Source organism: Dromiciops gliroides, chromosome 3 (assembly GCF_019393635.1).
Source record: "Dromiciops gliroides isolate mDroGli1 chromosome 3, mDroGli1.pri, whole genome shotgun sequence".
In the NCBI taxonomy this organism is placed as follows: Eukaryota; Metazoa; Chordata; class Mammalia; order Microbiotheria; family Microbiotheriidae; genus Dromiciops; species Dromiciops gliroides.
In genome coordinates, this window is record NC_057863.1 from 93,745,299 (window position 1) to 93,770,829 (window position 25,531).

At 38.7% G+C, this 25,531-nt stretch overlaps 1 protein-coding gene across 1 annotated transcript in view; it reads right to left on the reverse strand.

Moving 5' to 3' along the window:
- Positions 1 to 25,531, reverse strand: part of DNAJC15 (DnaJ heat shock protein family (Hsp40) member C15) — a 58,229-nt gene that overhangs the window by 20,579 nt on the left and 12,119 nt on the right. The window contains exons 2-4 of the mRNA XM_043995659.1: positions 19,870 to 19,921; positions 13,499 to 13,572; positions 53 to 129 (exon numbers count right to left, since the gene is read on the reverse strand). Coding sequence (XP_043851594.1) covers positions 53 to 129; positions 13,499 to 13,572; positions 19,870 to 19,921 — 203 coding nt within the window. The remainder of the gene's footprint in view (positions 1 to 52; positions 130 to 13,498; positions 13,573 to 19,869; positions 19,922 to 25,531) is intronic.

Here is a 25,531-nt window from a genome sequence, read left to right on the forward strand (position 1 = left end):
AAAGGGCAAACTTGGTCACAGAAGAAAAATAATACTTATGCAATACACCTACCTTATGCCTAAAATAAGACTAGCTTCTCGCCTACTCATTTTCTGCTCAAATCCTCCTTTATAGTAGGATGAAAGGCTCTGTACAGGAAAGAGAGAGCAGGAAATAATTAGTTCCATGCATGAGGTGGCATGACCTCAATCCCATCACATCTCACAACAGGAGAAATAATGCATTTTTCTAGAATTCAACTTCAGATGGTGAAATAGGCATAAAACAATGCTCATTTTAAAGCAACTGTGTCAAGGTGAAAACTGTAACACTAAAGGGACCAGAATTTGAGAATACCTCAAAGGGCCAAGCTTTATCAATTGACACAATGCATTTTTTTTATCCCCATGTCAAAGAAAATAGAGTAGGATGAAAATTTTTATTTCAAAGTAAAATAATGTCTGCTTTTAATCATTTGCATTTAAAATGAATCTGCACAGATAAGAGAAAGAAAATACTTAGTACCAAATATATTCCCTTGCAACCATTTATTTAGAAATTAGTTCTTTGCACACTTTTTCATTGTGCACTTGCCAGAAACAGGTTTTGTGTTGTTTTTGGCAAATGAAGCAATGGTACTTCATAGGGTCACAAGTGGTGTGCACTGTGGTTGGAGGTGCACTCATGCCTTCAACCATGGTGGTAGTAACTTTTCATTTGCCACTTGGATGATCTTTGGGATGATCCTCTCAGATGGCTTGCTGCTTTCACTAAGCAACACCTTGACATTTTCTTGTTGGGAAATAGAAGAGGATTTGGTTTTTGCTTTGGGTTGTTCTTTTATGAGCTGTGAACATATAGATGGAGGGTACTCATGATGGTTACAGACTTGGACCTCTTACACTGACACAAAGTCTGGGTTACTCTAGGCTTCTCCATAGATTTCAAAATCAGGGTTTGATCCAGTGGCCTATGTGTCTTCATTACTTCTGGAAGTTCTCTATGGTTCTGACAAATAGTTCCAACTATTTGCTTTACACAGTTCAAGGACAGATCAAGGGATGTAAGATAACTGTCACAGTCATACCTTTTAAAAACAGCAGTTTCACATCCTTCAACATTACATCAGTAGTTACAGTGGTATCACTGCTTCTAGTATTGTCTTTTTCCAAGTAAAGGGATCCACTGAACAAGTATTTGTTTTTGGTGTCTACTGTCAACCAAAATGTCAAGCCAAAATAGTCTGATTTGTTTGACATTAAACTGAATATATTTATAGTATGCCTGGCAAGGCAGCAATTGCTCATCGACTGTTATATATACATCAAGAATAAATGCATTCTATTTTCAATAAAAGAATGCCACAATCAGAATGCTAGAGAAAGCTTGTCCTGAGACAGACTTGGCTCCCTTTCACTTTTCAGGTCAAAGTAAAGCTATTTCATTATATCTAGGAATCAATTATGTGGCTTAGTTTTACTAAACAAAGGACAACCCCTCAGGAGCTATTCACATACTTTTTTTTATTGGTAGATTTCTTTCACCAATAATGTCATAAAAAACAAACAAAAAAATGAATTTTTCTAATTCATCTAATGTAACAGACGATTTATTTAGCATTGCCTGTTACTCACTGCCTATAAGCATTTGTGAATTTCTGAATGTTTCTAAGCACTAGTTCACTAAATAAAATTAGGAAAGGGGACTTGTCTTGATGACATGGGTTACAGAATATTCAGTAGGACCAGATGGAAGTGTAATGATATAAAGCTGTTGCAAGAGTCCTCACACTGCATGAGAAGCAGCTGAACCATCTTTACCTTTCAGACAGCTTGCCCCTTCATCTCTTTTGTCATGAATTTGGGTCTGACAAGTGCTGGGTTGTTTATTACCTTTTAGATTATCAGCTCGAAGAGAAACTCCAATAATGGACTTATGATCACTGGAATCAGATGAAGAATACTCTTCTTCATGCATTACAACTGGAGTCTTTACATCATCAAATTCCCTATATGTAAATTTGCCATGAGTTCAGATGGGCTATTTCTTATTAGTTCTGAAATCTACTGATAAGAAAGTCTCTTAGACATTTTATCAGCAAGCATACAAGCAAAGCTATATTATTATGACAACCTAACTGTAAATTCTGAAAAACCATAAAAATTGAAAAAAAAACCCTACAACAAATTAGTCAAATGGTAGAAACTACATGTAAAGATAACATTTTGTTTTCCTCCATAAATGTGTTATTCAGAAGGTTTTATAAACAATCGACAAATTCTACTGATACTCCAGGGGGAAAAGACTAATATGATCAAAGAAAGAATCCACTAGAAATTAATGTTGGATAATTTCTTCTTCTCTGCAACCAAAGTATCAAGTACTTAAGTATTTGAAGCGTTTGGTCCATGTTGGTAGAACCACGTTTTATTTCTTGTGTTATCTGAAAAGTCTTTAGAATGCTAAGAAGCAGAGAGATGAATTTTGGTTTTGGTCTAGATAATCTTGAGCAAATCATTTAACTGATATCTGAGCCCCTCTTTATCAGGAAATTTGGGCTCTCCAGGTCATAGGATCACCCATCTAAAGTAAGAAGGGACCTCAAAAGCCATTTAATCCAATGCCCTAATTCTATAGATGAGGAAACCACAACTCAAGAAGCCTGAATGACTTGGCCAAGGACACACAGTCAGTAAGTGTTGGAGGGGAGGCTTTGAAGTCAGAGTCAGCACTTTCCATTGTATCAAATTTGTCAAACACCAACTGATAGTGAAAAGGAAAGGCCTGGCAAAATGTGGTAAAGACAGAGTAGGGAAATGTAGGCCAAAAGGAACAGAAAGAAGGATGGGAATGGAAGGATAAAACGTAACTAGCAAGAAAGATATATTTTTGCAGTGAATCAATGATAGCTGTTGAGAGACATCTACTAATGGGAAACAGGATAGACAGGTAAGGGTTAGGGGACAGGGAGATGGAAGTGAGCAGTTGGTCAGAGATTAGGATTGATGATCTGAGGGGGGCAATAAATTGGGATGAAAAGGAAGGAGAATCTTCAGCATTAATAAAAGTGTGGCATTTACTACAGTCACAAGGAGAAGTCAAAGAGTCTATCCCCTTACCTAAAGGGCAGGGCTCCATCAAACCCATTCCAGACAAATGAATTTTATTCCATACTTATTCTAAGTTCAATAAGAATGAATTTTCCATGCTTCTTCTCAATTTAGTTAACATTGTGTTAACAAGCTAATTTCTCTAACTTTAAGAATTTTGTTCCTTTTTAAGGAGCCACTATTCAAATTAGACTTTTTAATTTTTTTTGTTGTCCTTGATAGACATCAGCAAACACAAGCATTTCCATATACATGGAAGTACAGAAGGATTGAACTTGATACCATAAATCTCTATTAGGTACAGTTTGCATTTTTAATAAAAATACAATTAATTCAAAACAGTCTCAAAGCTGTTGTGCTTATGTAGGTATCCTTCAGAATCCCATTCTGTTCTCTCCTGTGCATTAAAAAAATGCTACAATGATCCTCTTTTCTTTTGGTGGGGTTGAAAACAACAACTAAGCCTCACTTGTAACAAATAAGCATAGTCAAGGAAAGCAAATACATACTGGTCATGCCCCCAAATGCATCTCTATCTGTCCCTTTTGTCCTCTACCACTCTGTCAGGCTGTGGGGAACATACATCATTGCTGGTCCTCTTGCTGGTTATTACAGTGATTAGAAGTTTAAAGTCTTTCAAAAGTAGTTTTGTTTTGTTTTGTTTTGTTAGTTCCTCCCCAGAGAACATAGGGTTCCCCTGTTGACCCTTGCTTTGTATGACTGGGCTCACAGCATCACGCTACTCCAGCACGGGGGCAGCTACCAACAGGTTAAGTTCTTGTCCAGGTGCCTGGTTTATATCTAAACGAAGGCCCATGGGCCAGCCAACAACATTGGAGAAAACAACCCTTTAATGAGTTTGGATAATGAGAATAATATATAAAATAATGGGAGTCAGTTCAATGCAAAGTTTTATTGGCAATCAATGGGGAAGGCGGGAAGTGGAAAAGGAGGAAGGGACTCAATATACAATTCAAATATACACACTAACATAGAGTATAACATGTGAGGGCAGTGCGGCATTGGGGAGCACAGAGAAATGGGTCCATTCTGCTGGAAAGGCATGCTCCAAGCTGCCCTTCTGAGGGTAGGATGCACTGACTTTTTGGACACCTGGAGCTGGCTGTTTTGTATGTCAGGGTTCAAGGCAACGCAGGGGATATTGGGGGTGCACAGGTGCAGGGAGAAAAACAAGCTAACTTTTACAAAGCTATTACTTTGGGGTACATAGCTATACTAACCTTAAAAATATTATTGCCAGTATTTTCCCATGATTCTAGAAGCTAGTAGTGGTCTCCCATAACAGTTTTTCTTTCTAATGTTATAGGAGTTTCAATTGTTCTTATTCTGCTTGCTTCACTCTGGATCTGTTCAGATAAGTCTTTTCAGGTTTCTTGGAGCCTATTTCTTTCATCATTTCTTTTAGCAAAATAGTATTCCATATATTAATATACCATAATTTATTCCTCTGATCCCTAACTGATGGGCTAGTTTCTAGTTGTCACTATAAGAAGAGTTGCTATGAGTACCTTGGCATACATGAGTCTTTCCAATCTTTCTTTGGTCTCTTTGGGATATATGCTTAGGAATGGTATCATTGCATTAAAGCTTACACAGTGTTTAGTGACTTTTTGAAGAAAGTTCCAAATTGTTTTCTAGAATGGCCAGACTATGCCTGCACTGAACAGTCACTCCAACAAGTGTCCTCTGCCATTCTGATGGCTATGAGATGGAACTTCCATGTTGCTTTGATTTGCATTCCTAAGTCAACTGAAGTACTTCTTCATATGGGTGTTGATACCTTGGATTTTTTTTTTCTTTGCTTGAGAACTGCCTATTCATATCCTTTAAGAATGTACCTAATATTCCTTATGTATTTTGGAGATCAGACTTTTATCAGAGAATCATTATACAAAAATGTTTTCAGTTAGTTTCTACCTTCTTAGTTCCATTTCCCTTCTAATTTTTCTTGCACATATTTTATTTGTGCAGCTTTTCAATCTTAAATAATCAAAATTGTTTATTTTATTTTTTTGAAGTGCTCTATCCCTTGTGTAGTCATGAACTCTTCTGTCCACTGTTGTGAAAGGTTATCTAATTCCTTGCTCCTCTGATTTGATATATTTGCTGCACATGATATAACCTTTTTGATTTACATTCTGAATATATTTGGAATTTACTGTGGGATCTGGCCAAGTGAAATAATATGTTTAAAATGCTCCCTAAATCTTCAATCACTACGTAAATGCTGGCTATTATAATTGCTCTTCTTCTTGTTGTTCTTCTCTGGTGTGAGATGCTGATCTGAACCCGATTTCTGCCAAATTGCTTTCTACTTTTCCTGGTTTGGTCTTTGGGTTTAGCAAACACTATAGTACTCTTCATCTGCTTCCATATATCATTTACTTAATCTGTTCCATAACTGACTTTTCCATTTTTGACCAGTACCAGATACCTTTGATGATAACTGATTTGTAATATAGTCTGAGATTTCATATTGCCATTCCCAACCTTTTTATATATAGATATATAAACTATATACAGGTATGTTTGTATGTATACACACACACACACATTTCTTTTTAACAGAGAGTTGCTAGTAACACTCTTCAGTTGAAGGCAGAGATGATAGTGTCCTATGTTAATGGAACTCACCTCACCCCAACTACAATATTATAGTTAGTTGGCAGAAAGGGTCCAACTCACTACCATGAGTAAAAATGCATGAATGGCAGGGAGTTAGGAAGTTCCTGGTTGCCAGTAATAAATCAGACAGGGTGAAGCCACTTTGTTAAGTCATAGTCTGAGGAACAAGTTACTGCCCTATCGACAACTCAACCCTTGCCCTCTGGGGGTACTTTCCTTCTAAGTCTGCACTGCTGGATCATCTTCCATGTCCCACCTCCAAACTGTGGGTGTGCCTAAAGAGTCTGTCCTGAGCCTTCCCATATGTCTAGGCTATCTCATTAGCTTTAAATGATTCCACTATCATCTCTAGGTAGATGGTTCCCAGCTCTATATGTCCAGTCTTATTTTTTCTCTCCTGAGTTCTAAAGGAATGTCCAACAAGCTCCTCAAAATCAACAGACACAAAACAGAACTTTTCAGCTTTTCCCTCTTCTAAATTTCCAAATTTATGTCAAGGAGAACATCATCCTTCCAGCCTTCCATGTTCACAAGCTCATAATCACTGCCAACTCTTTGGTCTCCCTCACCCACATAAACAGTCAGGTGCCAAATCTTGTCATGTTCATCTTTTTCGCTTCCTTGGACACATCCCCTTACCTCCACTCACAAAGCTAGTACTCATACAGGGCTTTATTACCTCTTGCCTGAACTATTACTGCTACAAACCTTTAATTGGTTTCTCTTTGACCAACCTTTTCCCTTCCCGATTCATCCTCCATATTAGAATTTCTCAAACTTGTTAGTCTTAGGATCTTATACTCTTGAAAATTATTGAGGAGCTCCCAAAGAACTTCATTTTATGTGGGTTACACATATTTACTATATTAGAAATGAAAATGTCTTCACTTTACTATGAAAATAGTTTCAACCTTGTGGACCGCCCCCTAAAAGGTCCCTGGAGGTCTACAGACCACATTTTGAGAACCATCACTCTAGTACAGTGCTTGGCACATAGTAGACACTTAAGTGTTTATTAAATGAATGAATAAAGCTAATATTTATATACATTTATTACATGCCAGGCACTATGCTAGGTGCTTTATAATTATTACCTTACTTGATTCTCACAATAACCCTGGGAGGCAGGGTTAATTGTCCCTATTTTACAGATGAGGAAATTGAGGCAAACAGAAGTTAAGTGAACTTGCCCAAGATCATAGCTACTAAGTGCCAGATTTGAGTTCCAGTCTTCCTGATGCCAGACCCAGTGTGCTATCCACTGCACCACCTAGCTGCCCATCTATAGCTGCCAAAGTGATACCCTAAAGCACAGCTCTGATCCTCTCACTCCCCCACGTGGAGAGCACTTATTGTTTAGTATGTGTCACGGGGTTGACATGGTCAGACCTGTGCTTTGTGGATATCACTTTGTCAGACACATGTCGAATGGACTGGAATGAAGAGACACTTGAGGCAGGGTGCTTCACCTACTTAATCAATACCAACAAGTTCTGTTTTTCATCTATGCTGCAACTATGTTTAATATCTGAGATTAATCCCTGTCATAAGACTAAGGGCACAAAAAAATGAGCTTAATGCATAGTACGATTTTTTTCTCACATTTTGAAAAACATTTCTTTTCCTAGATTCTTCACCTCAGGAAGCTGTAAAACTTTTCATTTTCAAAGAATGTCAATGTTTTGTCAAATGTATGGCTTTTCATTATTTGTGCTCCAGCCACAAACCCTAATAGTAACGGAACCTGGTAATTTGTCTATGCAGTTATGATTGTTTTTGTTGTTATTGTTTTTATTGAGAGGAAACTGACAGGGGAAACAGCACCTCCTTATGAATACCACTTACCCAGCAATGGCCATTCAAAGAAATATGGTCAGGAGTGGCTCCAAACTGTAAAACTATCTATTTATAGAAAAACTAGTTTGCTACAACATAATTAATGCAACTTACCCTAAAAAAAAAAATCACTTTAAGGTTATAAAACAAATATTTTAAAGATACCAACAAGAGAGAAGAGATGAAGGATGAGACTGCTTACATTCCTCAGTTATTATACTTTTGCAAGCAATTTCTCAGAGAACAAAGAAGCCATTCTAAACATAGGTAAATAACCACTAATATGGCTTGTAAATATGATTATACTGTATAGTACATAGTTTTAAATAGTACAAAAATTTATTTTTATCATTGAAGGGCATTTTAATATCACACTGTTTAACAGTGACTGGAGCCCAAAAGAATACAACTTTTTTTTTTTTTAAAGGATACATGAGACACACTCTTAGCTTTTGGACCCATGAATATACAATATAGGATAAATGAACATACTTAAGAAATTATGAAGCTAATTTAGGACCATGTTTCCTGACAGCAGTGCAGTTTTCCAAGGGAAATGTGAAGATACATAAAATGAGAATATAAGAACAACTCTTTAACAGCAAGAAGATAATACCTTCTTCTATTACTCCATATCTGATTCTCAAGGACAGAACAGTCCATCACTGAGGAGCCAGCTACTTTTTGTTGCTATCCCTCTGGAACTCTTCATGTGGTCTTTGAAACTTTTGGATTATTAAAAAGTAATTGGGGAGGCAGCTAGGTGGCGCAGTGAATAGAGCACCGGCCCTGGATTCAGGAGGACCTGAGTTCAGATCCAGCCTCAGACACTTAACTAGCTGTGTGACCCTAGGCAAGTCACTTAATCCCAATTGCCTCACCAAAAAAAAAAAAAAAGTAATTGGGGGCAGCTAGGTGGTACAATGGATAGAGCACCCGCCCTGGAATCAGGAGGACCTGAGTTCAAATCCAGCCTCAGACACTTGACACTTACTAGCTGTGTGACCTTAGGCAAGCCACTTAATGCTCATTGCCCACCCCCCCAATAAAAAAAAATTTAAATTTAAAAAAAGTAATTACTCATTGTCAAGTAATGAATAACTGTTATCCTTGTTTCCAACTAATTCCAGTTAATGCTTCCACATTCCACATATTAGCAGAAGCATGAGAAAATGGAAGTAATCTAAAGTAAGATGTGTCCAGTTCCTGCAATACTACCGTGTTGCTCAAACCAGATTAAAATGCAATTGGGAAATATTTAACAAAACAAATAAAAATACAATAATATATAAATAAGTTGATGTGTGGTTGTCTAAATCAATAGGAAACCCACAGGGATCCTTACATAAGGTTCAGGGGCTCTCCTTTCCATCTGAGTGTGACACCACTGTCCTGGTTTGACACCATACCTCTAACCTGCCATATGCCCCATACAGGCCATAATCATCTTAAAGATATATGAAGAGCTGGGATTATTTTTACACCTAAAACTATTATTAGATGATGACCATCATCAAATTTGTTAGAGGAAAACTTAAAAGAAACCAAGTCCATCTCCATGCCCATTCAGGAAAATGCCCCTCGGTGACAGAGTACAGGACTACAGTCACAAAAAGCTTTTTAAACAATAGGTACCAAAGCAGATGGAATGTTGGGCCTGGAGTCAGGAGGACCCTGAAGCATCAGACACTTAATTACTGGGTGACCCTGGGCAAGTCACTTATCCAATCTGTGTCACAATTTCCTCAACTGTAAAAAGGTGATAATAATAGCAGCCCAGTGTCTGGCCCCTGAGTGGGACATGAGGGAGTATGTTCCCTTCCTTTTCCCCCTTCCTCATTTTTGTTATTTAAAAGAATCTGTGTGGTTCTTACAACTAGTCTTTCTGACATATGTATACTGATTAAAAAACAACACTGGCCCAAAATACTCTTTTGTAGTCACTTTTCTTAATGTAGTCAAACAAAAACAAATATAAAATTAGAAAAACAATCTTCTCGATTACAAGATGGCAAAAGACTAGGATTCTGTAGCACAACATCCTAAGATTTGGGAGTCCTCACTCTGCAAACTCATTTTTACCCACTTGCATTAAAATCTGAACAGGATAAACTCATGGTTCGGAGGTGTCTATGGGCTCTCCGAAACCACACCAATGAAACAAAAACCTGATGAGGTCCTATACCAAGCTGGGAAGGTGAGCAAGAGCCCCATCATGCCTGTCCTGCTTCAAAAAGGCTCATCATATTTAGCCACGAAGTCATGAACTTTCCAATATAGTAAGTAATTCTTTTTAAAAAAAATTTAGGGGCAGCTAGGTGGCACAGTGGATAAAGCACCGGCCCTGGATTCAAGAGGACCTGAGTTCAAATCTGGCCTCAGACACTTGACACTTACTGGCTGTGTGACTTTGGGCAAGTTACTTAAGCCCAACTGCCTCACCAAAAAACAACAACAACAAAAAACATTAAAAAAAAAAAATTTAAACGGGGCAATGGGGGTTAAGTGACTTGCCCAGGGTCACACAGCCAGTAAGTGTCAAGTGTCTGAGGCCAGATTTGAACTCAGGTCCTCCTGAATCCAGGGCCGGTGCTTTATCCACTGTGCCACCTAGCTGCCCCCATAAGTAATTATTAAAGTTGAGGTCTTAAAACTGTAGGATTCAAATCTTGCCAATGTCTCTTCTGGGACTGAAGCCATGATCCTATGATAACAAATTGTATGTCTAGATGGGGACTATCACCATAGCAACATGAAGAAACTCTAGAAATGGGAAACAAAATAATTATGACTGTGGCATTCTATTAACAAATTCTAAGGAAATTGTCTATAACAGTACTGAGAAAGCTAAAAGGGACTTAATTATAGTTTTAATTGTGTATATGAAAGGATATGTTATGTAAGTGGTGATTACTATCGTTTCCAGAGAAGAATGAGAAAAAAAATAGGATTAAGTTGTTGTGTAGTAGGTAGGTTAGAACTAGAACCAGAAGGCAACGGTTTCAAACCCCATATTGCACACTTAGCAGCTGTGTGACCCTGGATAAGTCACTTACCCTATCTAAACCTCAGCTTTCATTACCAGTAAAATAAGGGGTTGGACTTGTTGAATTCTGGGGTCCCTTCTCATTCTATTTATGATCCTATGAAGGTGTGACTGAGAAAATATAATGCCTTTTATTTATAAAGTGCTTTTCAGGGATCAAGTAGTTTGACATAAATGGTCTCATTTGATCTTTAAAATAACTCTGTAAAAGGCAAACGGTACAGGTATTAATTAGTAGCCTCATAGATAAGAAGACTGAAGCTCAGAAAAAGTAGGGTCCCGGCCAAGGACACACACCTCTCGAGTGGCAAAGACAGAACTCAAAGCCATGTCTCCTGACTCCACGTTCAGAGCAGCATGATGATCGCACTGTGGAAATGCTCCTCACTACAGAAGGTGAGAAATGCATGACCAGAGTTACAGAATCACCTTCTATAGAACATTAGGTAAATGAATATGAGATGTAAAAGAAGAAAAACGTTAGTTTTGAGCATGATAAAGACTAAGTATCTGATATCTTCCATCATAAAAGGGATGATCTTGCATGTTTCTGTTTCTGACCATTAGCACATTGAAAAGGCAAAATATTCTTATGAAAAAATCCAATTATCTAGGCATGTGCATGTTCTGAAGGATGTTTTTGATATTATATAGTTATAGATGATATCAGAAGGCTAGATTTGATTGATTTTAATTATGACTAAGGTGCAGCAAGATTCTTAGCTATCACAATGTGTTTAGCTTGGCAAAGGCAGTAAAATTAAGACAAAAAAGTAAAATATTACATTTTTTCCTCTTTTTTTTGGTTATGTTTGTTTTTTGGTGGACCAATGAGGGTTAAGTGACTTGCCCAGGATGACACAGCTATTAAGTGTCAAGTGTCTGAGGCTGGATTTAAACTCAGGTCCCCCTGAATCCAGGGCCAGTGCTTTATCCACTGCGCCACCTAGCTGCCCCCAAACTATTACGTTTTTGAAAGGTTTTTACCTAGAAGTATTAAACATAAGCCATTAGTTACACAGACCCATACCCTAAGTATTCCAATTAATTATGGTTATACTTTAATACTGCTTATGGGCCAAAATATGCATGCATTTATGCACTACAGAAAAACAAAATGGAGCAATGAAATAACTTACATTATTAGGCTTTAATCTGTATCAAATTTTCTCATTAAAAGTAAATTACATCAAAAAAATAAATAAAAGGGATGCTCCCATGATTAGCAAGACAGCATAGTAGTTTTCCTCATACCTCTCCAATCCAAAAACCTCCACAAGAAATTGAAGTAGTAAAGAACTGGAGAAAGTAAATGTCTTTTGATTATGAAATGGCTAAACAAATTGAGGCACATAAATGGCATGTATACTATCACTGCACTGTAAGAAACAAGTATGAAGAATTCAGGGAAACTTAAGTGACCTGATATTGTGGGAAGTAAGCAGAATGTACATAATGACTGCAATGATATAAACTAAAAGAAGACCACTCAGCAATTCCAGTGGCCACTCTTGATCTCTGAGCTAAGCTACCTCCCTTCCTTCACTCAAGAGGTAACAGGCCTGCGACTGATGGACTGACTGAGATATTTTCTCACTTGCTTAAGGTATCAAGGCTAAAATGGGATGGGGATGGTTTTCTAACCCGGTATCACCCTAGTGTTTCCACCCTCATCCCACATATCCAACCAGTTTCTATCTCCACAATCACTCCTCTGCTCTCACAGAGCCATCATTGTAGTTCAGGCCCTCCTCATCCCTTCATCACTCAGTCTCTCCACCTTGAGTCTCCCTAATCCAAGCTTTTTTCCACACAAAGTGATTTTCAGAAAGCAGAAGTCTGATCACATCAATGCCCCACTCAGTAAACTCCAGCTGCTTCCTAATGCCTCTAGCATCAAACAGACACTTCTGGACATTTCATTCTCTTCACCACGTAGGCCCTTCTTACCTTTCCAGTCCTGTGATATGTTATTCCCCACAATATGGCTATTCTGGTCTACTTGCAGTTCCACATAAATGACCCTCCATCTTCTACCTCTATGTCTTTGCAGTGACTGCCCCCATGCCTAGAATGATCTCTTCTCTCACCAAGGACCCTCAGAATGCTTGGTTTCTTTCAAGACTCAGCTGAAGTGCTAACTTCTATATGAATCCTCTCCTAGGCCCCTCTGCTGCTAGCACAGCCCCTCCCCAAACAAGTTTGTATTCATTTTATTTACATTCAGTATATAATTGCATGTATATAGAATCTCTCCCTCAGCAGAATGTAAGCTTCTTGAGGGAAGGCTGTTTTACTCTCACCTCTGCATATTCAGCATGCAGTACAAAGCAAGTCCTTAATAACTGCTTCTTGATTGACAGTGATAGATCTGAACAATCATTCTTGAGATTATCAGAACCAGAAAGAGCTCTCAAAGAAACCTCCTAATAGCAGACAGCACTTATAGTACTCTAGGAATTGTATGATTTTCTGTTCCCATTCTCTCATTTGTTCTTCATAAGCACGATAAATATGGCAGATGACACAACTGAGGCTTTATAGAGGTTAAGTAACTTGTCCATGGACACAAAGCCACTAAGTGGTGAAGGCACATTTGAACACAGGTCTCTTCCCTCCAGGCCCAAAGAGGAAGGAGAACATGATTTTTCCCCCTGCCAGAAAAAACACTAGTGCTGAAAAAGAGATCAGAGTTCATCTAATCCAACCCCCTAATTTCAGCAATGAGGAGATGACACAGCTAATCAGCAACATAAGCAGTGAAGTAAGCAAACTTTTGCTAACAAGACATTAGAATTAAGTAGATTTGCTTGAGTTATTCAAATTATGGAAATATGGCCAAATCAAAGCGAGCCCTAACCAAGCCACTCCAGGACTTACAAAAGGTTGAATCTTCTTTGCAGTTTCTGTGATTATTTGTTCCACAGGCTTCCAGATTTGAAATGCACAACGACCTAAAAAAAAAGTAGAAAAGTTAGATAAAATAATGGGATTTGGTAGACACCCAGGGGTCCCACCTGATTGGTTTGGTATTGTTTGAATTAAGTGAGAATGAGAAACTGACTAAGTACCTACTTAAGGATGATTGGATGGGGACCACACCTGGCTGGCCCTGAGTAAGGGTAGTGAACTACTGACATCAGCAAGAGACCACTCTCAACCAATCAGCTTGAAGGACCTCCCCTTTGGGGGAGGGAAAGAGGAACTAGGAACTGAATGCTCACTCACAGAAGAAGCCTTTTTTTGGTGAGGATAGGCGCATGGTGGGAGAGGGAGAACAGGAGAGCCCCATATCCTTTGGGACATCGGCTTGGTGGCAGAATTGCACATGGGCTGCTAGGAAAGGAAAGGTTTCTGTCTCTCTGGCTATACCGAATAGATCTAAACTTTAATAAATCTTTTAAAGTCTAAACTCTTGCTGAATTTATCAGTGATTTTAGCCAGCAAGACTTGGGGGGGGGGGGCAGATTAGGACCCACATTTAGATTTTAAATAACACAAACAGAAATGCATTTTCTAAAAATTAAAACAAGCAAAAGTCATTAAGATATTTATCATAGCATTTATTTTATGGAATATCTTACTTTATATGTTATCAACAAAAGTAGCAAGGATTAGTCTTTATATTTAAAATATAGATGATAATATCCTTGAATCACATTTTTAAAAAAACAAACAAACAACCTATGGTTGGTCTAAGAAATAAATGAGTGATTTTAATAGAATTTTTTTTTTCAGGGCAATGAGGGTTAAGTGACTTGCCCAGGGTCACAAAGCTAGTGAACTCATGTCCTCCTGAATCCAGGGCCAGTGCTTTATCCACTCACCACCTTAGCTGCCCCAGAATTATTTCTACAGTAAAAAAAAACTAAGCAGGAGATCTTTTCCAAACGTAACTATGACATCTTACTCCCTCCCTTAAATAATAGTTTATTTTATTGTTTGGGGTTTTTTTTGTAGACAACCTTCTCTTTCCCTCTCTGTCTCTCCAAGTTCTATACAAATAAGAGTTCAAAACTTTTGTACTTCTTTTATATTTAGAGCATCTATTAAGAATTTAACTTTATTATCTAGGCAGTTTTTCAATTTGAATGTTCCTCTTCTGTCTCTTGACAAAGTAAATTACTGATGGGAATATCAAGGTCTGTGGAAGGGCCCACAGAATCTTCTAGTTTTTTGTGTCTATTTTTCCAAGAATCAAGTCACACCAGTACACACATATAGAGAGCTGTTGTTATTCATTTGCAAATGGATTGCTTCGGGGTGCAAAATACAGTGACAGAATTGGGGCATCACAAGACCCAGCTCCACCCAACAATAACAACAAAAAGCTTTCTGAACAAAGGAAAACATTAAGTAAGGTTTGCCTCCAGCCCCATTTCTATCCACATTCTTGACCAAACCTTTAATCATGTTCACTAGTGCATCTTTCATTCAATTTTACTCTATATAAAATTTAGCTTTGAAATTGCTGAAAGACCTTTCTAAACCTGGAACATGAAGCCACTATTGACAGCTTACCTGAACCTGAAAAAAAGAAGTTGGAGAAGAGGTCACCAAGAACTAGAAGACCCATCTATATTTTTTAAATCTAAGTATATTTTTCCTCACAGACTTTTATTCAAGGAATGTGTGGATCTGAGAAGTATATAATCATTGAATATTATGGTTAACAAAAAATATTTGACCACTTTGCCCCATACAGAACACAGGATCACACACCTAAAGCACAAGTGGAAGACAAGGTGGAGCTATCTTCTCTACTTTTGAACCAATGCTTGCACTTGAAATTCTAAAAACCTTTTCCCACAACACAGCTCCACACTAATCGCTATCATTCCTTAGATTTATTTCCAGGGCCTACTGAGAACTAATCCCAGACTCCAAAAGCCAGACAACCATGAGTAGATGAGGACCAAAGTTAGTAAAGCTATGGTGGCCTAACAAGAATAAGAAAAAATGCAAATCTAAATATGTCATTTAAGTTCTCCTGGTTATATATTCTAAATTGGCTTAATGCCTGTGAAATTAAATATCCTATAGTGACAAGAGCAAAGCAAAAACAGCTTTTATTTGCCAATTTTCTAGCCAGATGTAAGTGGACTTGATATATCCACATTCAAGTACAGTTTCATCTAAATCAGTAGAAAAGGCCACATGCATAGAACTTAAACACACAAAAAAGATTGAAACACAGTTTAACATGCAGAATGCTCTTGGGTTAATGGTCAATTTCTGAGCAGTTGTGCAATTTACAAAAAGAAGTCAATAATTCCAGCTAGCAACAACTTTGTTTTAATTCTTTAAAACTGTTCTATCTTAAGTAGCAATTTGAGCAGCAAACAATTATTCCTCAGGTCTTCAAAGAAATGAAGTTAATAACGTTGCTATATTAAGTAATTATTGTTTGTCCTTAATTTTCTAAGAGGACAATGGCACCTCAGGGCAAACTGGATTTAAGTGAGGCAGATTTGCACAAAGTCATCAGCTTCACTCTCTCTTCCTGAGTCACCTAAGTCCAGTGGCAAGACAGATGTCAAGTGACTTGTGATGGTCCGGGATGCAATGGATGACTCTGACATCTATGTCTGAGCAAGCTCTAAGCATCCCACATCACCTGCTTCAGCTGCCTTCGTGGCTGTTGGAACAAATGGTTCTCACTGGCCCATTGCACTAGGGAAGTCTATACATGCTTGGGGCCTTCAGGTAGGTGTGGTTCCAATCAAGTTAACTCCAAGTGAGTCAATCAGCAAAGTCAATCCAATAAATCTTAATATAACCCTCTCGAGCAGGGACCTCTGGGTGTCTCAAAACCCATTATTTTCTCACAGCCCCCTACACCCCATATTGAGTAATACACATCCTGGAGGAGAACAACCCTCACAGCAAGGGACTGTCTATCAATCAATCAAATGACATCTGTTATCATTTGTTACATGTGCCAGACACTACGTTAAGCACTGGAGATAGAAAGACAAAGATGTCTTTCCCTCGCAAGGCTTACAGTCCATCAGGCTAAGCAACGTGAGCAGAGGGCTGCAGTAGAAAGAGTTTGGGATTTGGAGTGAAAGGACATAAACTCAAATTCTCGTTCTGTCATGTTACCAACATGAGGCATCCTTAGATCTTCTACATATACAAAATTAAAACAAAGCAGTTTGGGGAGGAGGCACTTGCAATCGGGGTGATCAAGAAGGCCTCATGTATGAGGAGATATTTCAACTGAATTCTGGAGGAAAGGCTTCTGGGACAGCTAGGTAGCACAGTGGATAGAGCTCAGCCCTGCCCTCAGGAGGACCTGAGTTCAAATCCAGCCTCAGACACTTGATATTTACTAGTTGTGTGACCCTGGGCAACTTACTTAACTCCAGCTGCCTTGCCACAACAACAACAACAAAAATGAGGGGTAAGGAGAAGAGATGCGCTGTCAAAAATACAGAGACAGGACATATGTCATGTGTGGAGAACAGCAGGAAGGCCAGTTTGACAGGACCATGGGGTATATAAAGGAGAACGATTTATAATAACTCGGGTCGTGAATGACTTTAAATGCCAGAGGAGGAATTTGGATTTTGTCCCATAGGTAATAGGAAGCTGCTGGAGTTTATTGAGTAGAGGGATGCCTGTGCTATAGGCCGATATGCCCTGTATGCAGGCCAGATTTCAGGGCAGAGAGCCGAGGAAGGGAGACTAAGTAGAAGTGCCTTTCAATAGTCGGGACAAGAAATTATGAGGACCTGATCTAGGGAACCATGAGGAGGGAAAGGAAACAAGAGACACTGTGGCAGGAGAAGCAAGACAATTTGGTAACTGATTGGATGAGTGTGGTAAGAGAGAGCAAGAAGACATGGATAACTCACATCCTGTGGGAAGCACAGGCCCTCATCTTCCTTAAAAACCACTAAGACTGAAGAAATAGCACACATATAAGACTATTCAGACAGAAATATGAATGATGAACTGGAGAGGGACAGAGTAGAGATGGGAAAACTATTACTGTTACAGTCTGGGCAGGTGATAATAATGCTCTGAACGAGGGTGGTCAGACTGAGAGTAGTGAAGAAGGCACAATTATGAGGAATCTTGTAGGTTTATAACCAGAAGCACTTAGATATGAAAGGTGAGATAGGAATCAAACCAAAATCAAAATCAACCAAAATCAAAGAGCACTTGAATTATGGAGATAGAAATAATGAAGTCAGAAAAAAGAGCAAGCTGAGGGGGAAAATCATGGCTTGAGTTTGGCCCTGTTAAGTTTGATGTGCCAGTAGGATGTCAAGGTTAGAGACTGACTGTAAATAGTCAGAGATGTGGGTCAGAGGGGCAGGTGGGTGGCGCAATGGATAGAGCACCGGCCCTGGATTCAGGAGGACCTGAGTTCAAATATGGCCTCAGACACTTGATACTTACTAGCTGTGTGACCCTGGGCAAGTCACTTAACCCTTACTGCCCTGCAAAAAAAAAAAAAAAGAAAGAAAAAGAAGAAGAAGAGAAAAGAAGAGGAGATGTGGGTCAGAAATGAACATGAGAGGGACAGATTTTGGCATCACTCCTAGAGACTGAAGGCCTTGGAGGAGATGGGATTACCTAAAGAGAGTGTGTAAAGAAAAAGGCCAAGAACAAACTTTGGGGGAATACTCACATTAGGAAGATTAAAAGCCACTGGAAGAGACAAAAGAAGCAGTTAGAAAAACTAGGAGAGGGGCAGTTAGGTGGCGCAGTGGATAGAGCACCGGCCCTGGATTCAGGAGTACCTGAGTTCAAATCCGGCCTCAGACACTTAACACTTACTAGCTGTGTGACCCTGGGCAAGTCACTTAATCCCAATTGCCTCACTTAAAAAAAAACTTTAAAAAAAAAAAAAGAAAAACTAGGAGAGCCTCAAGAAGGCAAAGTGGAAGGAAGAGGAAGTATTCTGCGGGCGGGAGCAGTCAATAGTCCAAAACTGCAGGGAAAGTCCAGGGGCCAAAGACTTCACTTTGACTCCAATGAGGCACTTTATTAGGCAGGGACAGACAAAGCAAAGCATGAAAGTCCCTGTCTTCAGAGAGCTTATTTTCTCCAGGATGTAAGTCACAGGGAAAAGATCATCGTATCTGGCAAATGAAGGTCATCACCAAATTCCCAACTCTACGAAACTGAAGAGAGTGAAGCTGACACATTGCAATATATAATAACTTTGTTTGGTTGGGTTTTTTGCAGGGCAATGAGGGTTAAGTGACTTGCCCAGGGTTACAGAGCTAGTATAAGTATCAAGTGTCTGAGGCCAGGTTTGAACTCAGGTATTCCTGAATCCAGGGCCCGTGCTTTATCCACTGCGCCACCTAGCTGCCCCTCAATATGTAACTTTTTAAAGCTCAGCAGTGAAAAAGAAGAAAAATAGGACATTTGCTGGTTGAAACAGAAGAGCCAAGTAAAGGGGTTTTTTAGAAACAGTATTACAAAGACCTGGATATGTTTGTCAGCATATGGGAGGAAGCCAACTGTGACTGAAGGATGCCAGGGAAGACTGAAGATATATGAGATAACTGGGATAACAGCTAAAGCAAAGTTCTGGAAGAAGTAGGAAAGAATAGGATCAAAGACATGGATGGAGGGCTTAGCCTTGGCACTTAGTGGGGAAATCTCTTCCATGAGCAGAGGGAATTAGGAGACAAAAGATGATGACATAGAGAAAGTCTGAAGAATGAAAGAATCGAGGATTTCCAAGTGCATCAAGAGTGTGAGACAGCATTTGAAGTCTTGGTATTTTGGCCTAGGCCTCCTCCATGGGCATTTCAGTTCCTTTATGGAGGGACCAGAGCCTCAGGGCTCTGAGCTCTAAGCTTCCAAGCAGCCAGCTTGAAGGCTTGGGGGGGCGGGAGAAGGTGCCACCATTAGTTTTTGGAGTGTCTATACCAACTTTATACAGGGGGCCTGCTGAAGCAAACACTGATTTACATAAAACATGTCATGACACAAAATAATGCCCAAATCTAAAAGAATTAACTTTCGATGGGGCCACTAAGCCTGGAAAACAGCACAAAGTTTTATAACTTTCCTTCAGAACTAGGCTTATGGGGCCCTTCTGCCATCCCAAGAGCAGGAATAAGCGTTCAGTGACTAAAGTGTAAGGAATTGAAACGAGAAGTGAATTAAGAGAGAGGAAGAGTTCTAAGAGTTTCTTTGAATCACTTAAATTACAGGGGAAGAATAATGGGAAGACATTCCTTCTACAACTTTTAACAATACTTACTGTTTATTTCTCTTACCTGCAAAAGCAAAAGCTGCAACCCCTAGTCCCACCGCAATCAGTGTCCTGGCCTAGGAGAGAAGAAGGAGGTCATTACATAGTGTTCAAAAGACAGGTTCATTTCACAGTTGGTACAATCACTTTATGTTCAATATTATTTTGAAGTTTTCCTGTGATGGCAGAATTTGCTTTAAAATCTTAAAAGATTTAAAAATCACTCCTTTTCATTACAAAATAGGGAAAGTAGGAGCAGCTAGGTGGCACAGTGGATAAAGGACCGGCCCTGGATTCAGGAGGAACTGAGTTCAAATCCAACCTCAGATGCTTGACACTTACTAGTTGTGTGACCCTGGGCAAGTCACTTAACCCCCATTGCCCCGCAAAAAACCAAACCAAACCAAAACAAAAAAAATAGGGAAAGTAATTTTCAAATGATATAATGCAAGTTTTTCCTTTAATGTCATAGTAGAAGCAAGTGGAGTTGCATAACTGGCCCAAGCTCATGCTTGCTAGTAAGTGTCTAAGGCTGGATTTGAATTCAGGTCCTCCTGACTCCAGGACCAGGGCTCTATCCACTGTACCACCTTGCTGCCTTATAGCAGAATTCCTTCTAATCAAATATTCTATAGCATATATTTCTGGCCAAAAGAAACCCCTAAATTGCTTTTAATTACTGTTATTTTTTGGTAATTTGTATTACCTTGTATCAAGGTACTTTTCTTCCAATTTATAGCTGGGATACCTAATGCCATTCAGTATTTTTAAAAGTTTAAAATATTTTAGATATGTTCATTAAGTAGAATCAGAATGGAATATTGGTATAAAAACCCAAAATTATTTAAAAAGTTAAATAATTTATCTTTACATTTCTATGACAAGGTAAAAAGAGTTATAGATGTGGCATCCAGGATGAGAATTTAGTGCAACCACAAGATCATTTTGAGAGTACAACCAACTTAAACTTGAGAAACCTGTTTGATCACTTATTTTTCATTTAGTGAAAAATAGTTGAATTTCTACCATGCCCATTTTTGTCAAGCCCATTCCTAGTTTCCCAGGTTCTTCAGTAAAAGATTGCTAAATGGAAAACAAACCAAAATAAGTCATTATTCTTTTCTCTGCCCCTAAAGAAGCAAAGGAAACCCAGAAGCTTCCTAACCTCTCCTCAGCCCCAGTCCCTGGATTACCAGAACAGGAACTTCTCACATTTTTTCAGTTAACTTTTACTGAGCACTGAGGGATATTCAATACTCAAGGTGGGCACCGAGTCTGGTCTAAATAAGGTATATGGAGACAGTAAATAGAGAAAATGAAAGACTGAGAAAAGTACGTATATACATTATAAGGGTAATAACTATGTTTTTTCTCCTTTGCCAAATGCTTTCTCATTTCTCCCTTTTGCTGTGACCCAGAAACTGGGCCTCCTATTATCATTACCTAATACACTGACACCAATAACAATGGAATTGTCCACCTTACTTTATACAATAGTTTCTTGAAAATCTGCATGCAAACTAATATTTGGTATTTTACTTAAATTTAAAGGAAGCTTAGCAAGCTATCCTACAAAGTAAAGTCATCACAAAGGTATTTAAGGATGAAAATGGACAACAAATAAAAGAAAAATAGAAAAGACTTGGAAAATCATTAAAGAAAACTTTCCGGGAGCAGCTAGGTGGCACAGTGGATAAAGCACCGGCCCTGGATTCAGGAGCACCTGAGTTCTAGCCTCAGACACTTGATACTTACTAGCTGTGTGACCCTGGACAAGTCACTTAACCCCCATTGCCCAGCAAAAAAAAAAAAAAACTTTCCTCCATCAAGGGCACTCTGATATTACAATACCAGATACATCATAGGAGAGATAGAAAGAGCACTAATGTAAACAAAAGATGGAAAATCACCTTGAATGGACTCTATCGATGAACTATGGTATGCAGATAGTTGGATGTATAGTTCCTCTTAGGAACTGATGCTGTCCTCAAGCTAACCCTAGGTATAGGACAAGAGAGAGTAGGGGGAAAATAGGGAAGATCTTGATTTAGGAAATGAAAGAATTGAAGAGTTGATTAATTCTAGTGATTAGGCTGTGAAACAGAGAAACAAGAATAATATGTTCATTTCCATTACAGATGTTACATTCCTTGCAGGTAGGGCTTGTTTGGTTCTTTGTACATGTGTCCCCAGCACAAGGCTTGACACCCAGGAGATATGATACTTGTTGATTACTTGGCAGAGCTAAAAGTTGTAAGTTCTCCTCTAGTTTTCTCATTTCAAAAGATAATAAGGATATATATACACACACACACACACACACACACACACACACACACACACACACACACACACACACACACACACACATATATATATATAACACCTATATCAAATTACCTGCTATCTAGGGGAGAGGGGAGGGAGGGAGAAAAATCTGAAATTGGAAAGCTTGTATAAACTAAAGTTGAGAACTATCTTTACATGTAACGAAAAAAAAAATACAAAAAATAACCCCAAAACATAATAAGGACAAGCAAGCCAGCCTTGGAGCAATAACTACATCTTGGCATTTCTGAGTCACATTTCAAAATCATTATTTTAATAATCACTACAAATGTGTTTATGTTTCTACTATATCATTTCAAAGAATAAAAACATCAGATGACTAGCTAGATTTCCTGACCTGGCCAGTGTCATCCCTTAAATTGCTACTCTGACCAACTGCCCCAGGAAAGCTAGTGATCTGGCCCAGCCCTGGCCTGGCTGGTTTCTGCTGCAGGCATCTGATTTAAGATGCTGAATTACAGATCAGAGTGAGTCCTCGTCTTGCTCTCTTTCTGTTTCTGGACACAGGAGACAAAGCTAACTCACCATGTTTTGGGAGCCTACACTGTGCAAAGATAAGATGGACTAGAGCTTTTTCTCATTATTTGATTAATCAAAACCAAACCGCTCTAAAGAAGAAACAATTAATGAATGATGTCATCTGGGCCAACCACTGAAAAAACAAGCACCAAGAGTGAGCCAGGGCGATATATTGGTGATTATTCATGATCTCCAGGGGACAAAATGCATTGGATTTAACCTGGATAATTAAATGTGGGTAGAAAAGCACTGGATTTTTTACATGTTGAACCAGAATCTCAAAGACATCTTGAAATAAGAGGCTCACTTAACCCTCATTGTCCCGCAAAAAAAAAAAAAAAAAAATCAGCCATCCCTATGATAGCTTTTCTACAAAAAGAAAAAGGACTGACCTGCTCTTATTTGCAGGCTTGTGCCCCTTGATGGACCTCCCGCTAAAATCTCCTTTCTAGTCTAAAAGAATCTTCTTGCTCATTTTCAGAACGAACATCATCATGGCCCATTTTTAATGACTTCACCTTAGATACCCAAGTTAACTCCCCTCATACTCTTCCCTACCACAGAGGGGGAAAAAACCCATATTCATACAGAAAAAATACCCTAGACATAATAATGACAGAACATTTTCACCAATGGTAAAGAATCATACCTTTGAGAAAATGTATGAAAAAAGAATATAGGTTGCCTTTCCCTGAAAAATTCCTCATCTTCTGTCACTAAAAAAGCAAGAATATAAAGGGATTCCTTTTCAAATATCCTGAGAAGCCCAAAAGGAAAAAAAAAATACAAAGGAGACCTAACAGAAAGTGAGAACTATATAAATTTAAACTTTGTAAAGAAAATATAAGAAGAATGTCAAGATTTCTAAGCAAGTAGTTTCTAGAGAATCACTGGACCATACCTATTTTGAGCATTTAATTTAATTAAAACAAAACAATCCTAAACACATTTGGTTGTAAAACCCTCCCATGGCTCATTTGACACAATGGTATAAGCATTTAGAATCCCACCCATATATTCTCTTCTTTACTACTGCTAAAAACAAAACCAAAAACAAAACAACCAACCATTTGTACTTTATCACCATTTTCACATTTACTTAATCTAAAATTTCACAGCCTTAGGGCTAAAAGGATCTATATCTTTTATATAAAAATCATCCTTATTTATCCATAAAAAATGGACTTCATTCTTTATTTTAAATACCTTTAATATAATTTTTCAAAATTAAGCTACTAGAAAGAACAAAAAAATTATTAAATAATATAAAAACAATTCTAATACTTGCCAAGTAGAAAGAGGTGGCAAAGGCAACATCAATTTGGAATATGAATTTATTTGCAAACTCTTACGAAGAAGTATGCTGGATGATAAGCAGAAGTGTGTGTGTGTGTGTGTGTGTGTGTGTGTGTGTGTGTGTGTGTGTGGAGAGTGTGAGAGAGGTAAATTTAAAGAAAGATTGACAAGATAAACAACTAAGCAAAGTCATCCAGAGTAGGTGCTTGGTAAATGTTTCTTTCTTTCCTTCCTTCCTTCCTCCTTTCCTGCTTTGCTGTTGCCTCCCCACATTCAGGGAAAAGAAGTATTTCAATATTCTTCAAAGTCGAGTGAGTACAATCTAATGTAACTCAAACCATTCACAAGTGTAAAGGGATTGTTGTTGCTTGTCCTTCATTCACGAAGAGGATTATGACATCGGGTGATGTTATGACTGGCAGTGAATTGGATTTAAGTGAGTGTGCAAAGTCACCAGCCTCCCTCTCCTCCAGAGCCATATGGGTTCAGTGGCCAAGACAGATATAGATCAGGACAACTGGAGATGGCCCCAGATGTTTGAGGCAATAGGGGTTAAGTGACTTGCCCTGGGTCATATAGCTAGTCAAGTGTCTGAGGCCAAATCTGAACTCAAGTGCTCCTGATTCCAGGGCCGGTGCTCTATCCACTGCGCCACCTAGCTGCCCCATAAGTGTAAAGGAGTGGTCCAAAGAAGGAAGGTACTAAGAAGTAATGATAAGGAAACTGAGGCTCAGGGAGGGGAAATGGCGGAGTCAAAATTTAAACCCAGGTCCTCTGGTTCCAAATCCATTGCTCCTTCCACAAAATGGAGCTGCCTCCATAGAGGGGAGATGGAGGAGACATCCTGTAGCAAAACTTGAGAGCCTTTATTGGGAGCCTCTGAATTTACAATGGTTATTTGTCCTCATCGATTTTCTCAATCAATGTATATAAACGATATAAATATCATGGGGCTGCATACTAGAAAAGGTTGGGAATCACTGGAGTTGCACAAGGTAGATGGTCTCCTTGGCCACCTGAAAGGGTTAACACATCCAGTTATCCCCAGGGGCCATATCCTCGGGCAAATGCTTTGTTGTTATGTATGATTGGCAGAAGAGATGAGTAACATTCTGGGGCCAGAAGTAGAGTTATTCTCCTTGGAGAAGGAATACATTCAAGGAGAAAGGGTATACTCCTTAATCTGCATTTTCTCATTTAAAAAAAAAAAGGAACATTAAAGGAAAAAAGGACCATAGCATTTGCTCACCACTAACTTAGTGAGTGAGTAACAGAAAGTGAAAAAAAAATCCAAGGCCAAAATATGTCAGAGAGAAATATTTAACGGTTGATCTTATCAATGGAGACAGCTCTCAGATTGGATATTGTACCTGATTTGCCCTATAAAATACATACCTGTGCCTCCCCAGCCCAATCGCTTTTCCTAACATAACCTTCATGCCTCTCACTCACTGTCCTGAAATGACACTGCCTGGAGTTAAGAAATATATTCTGTCAACCTAAAATGCCCAATCCATGTGAAA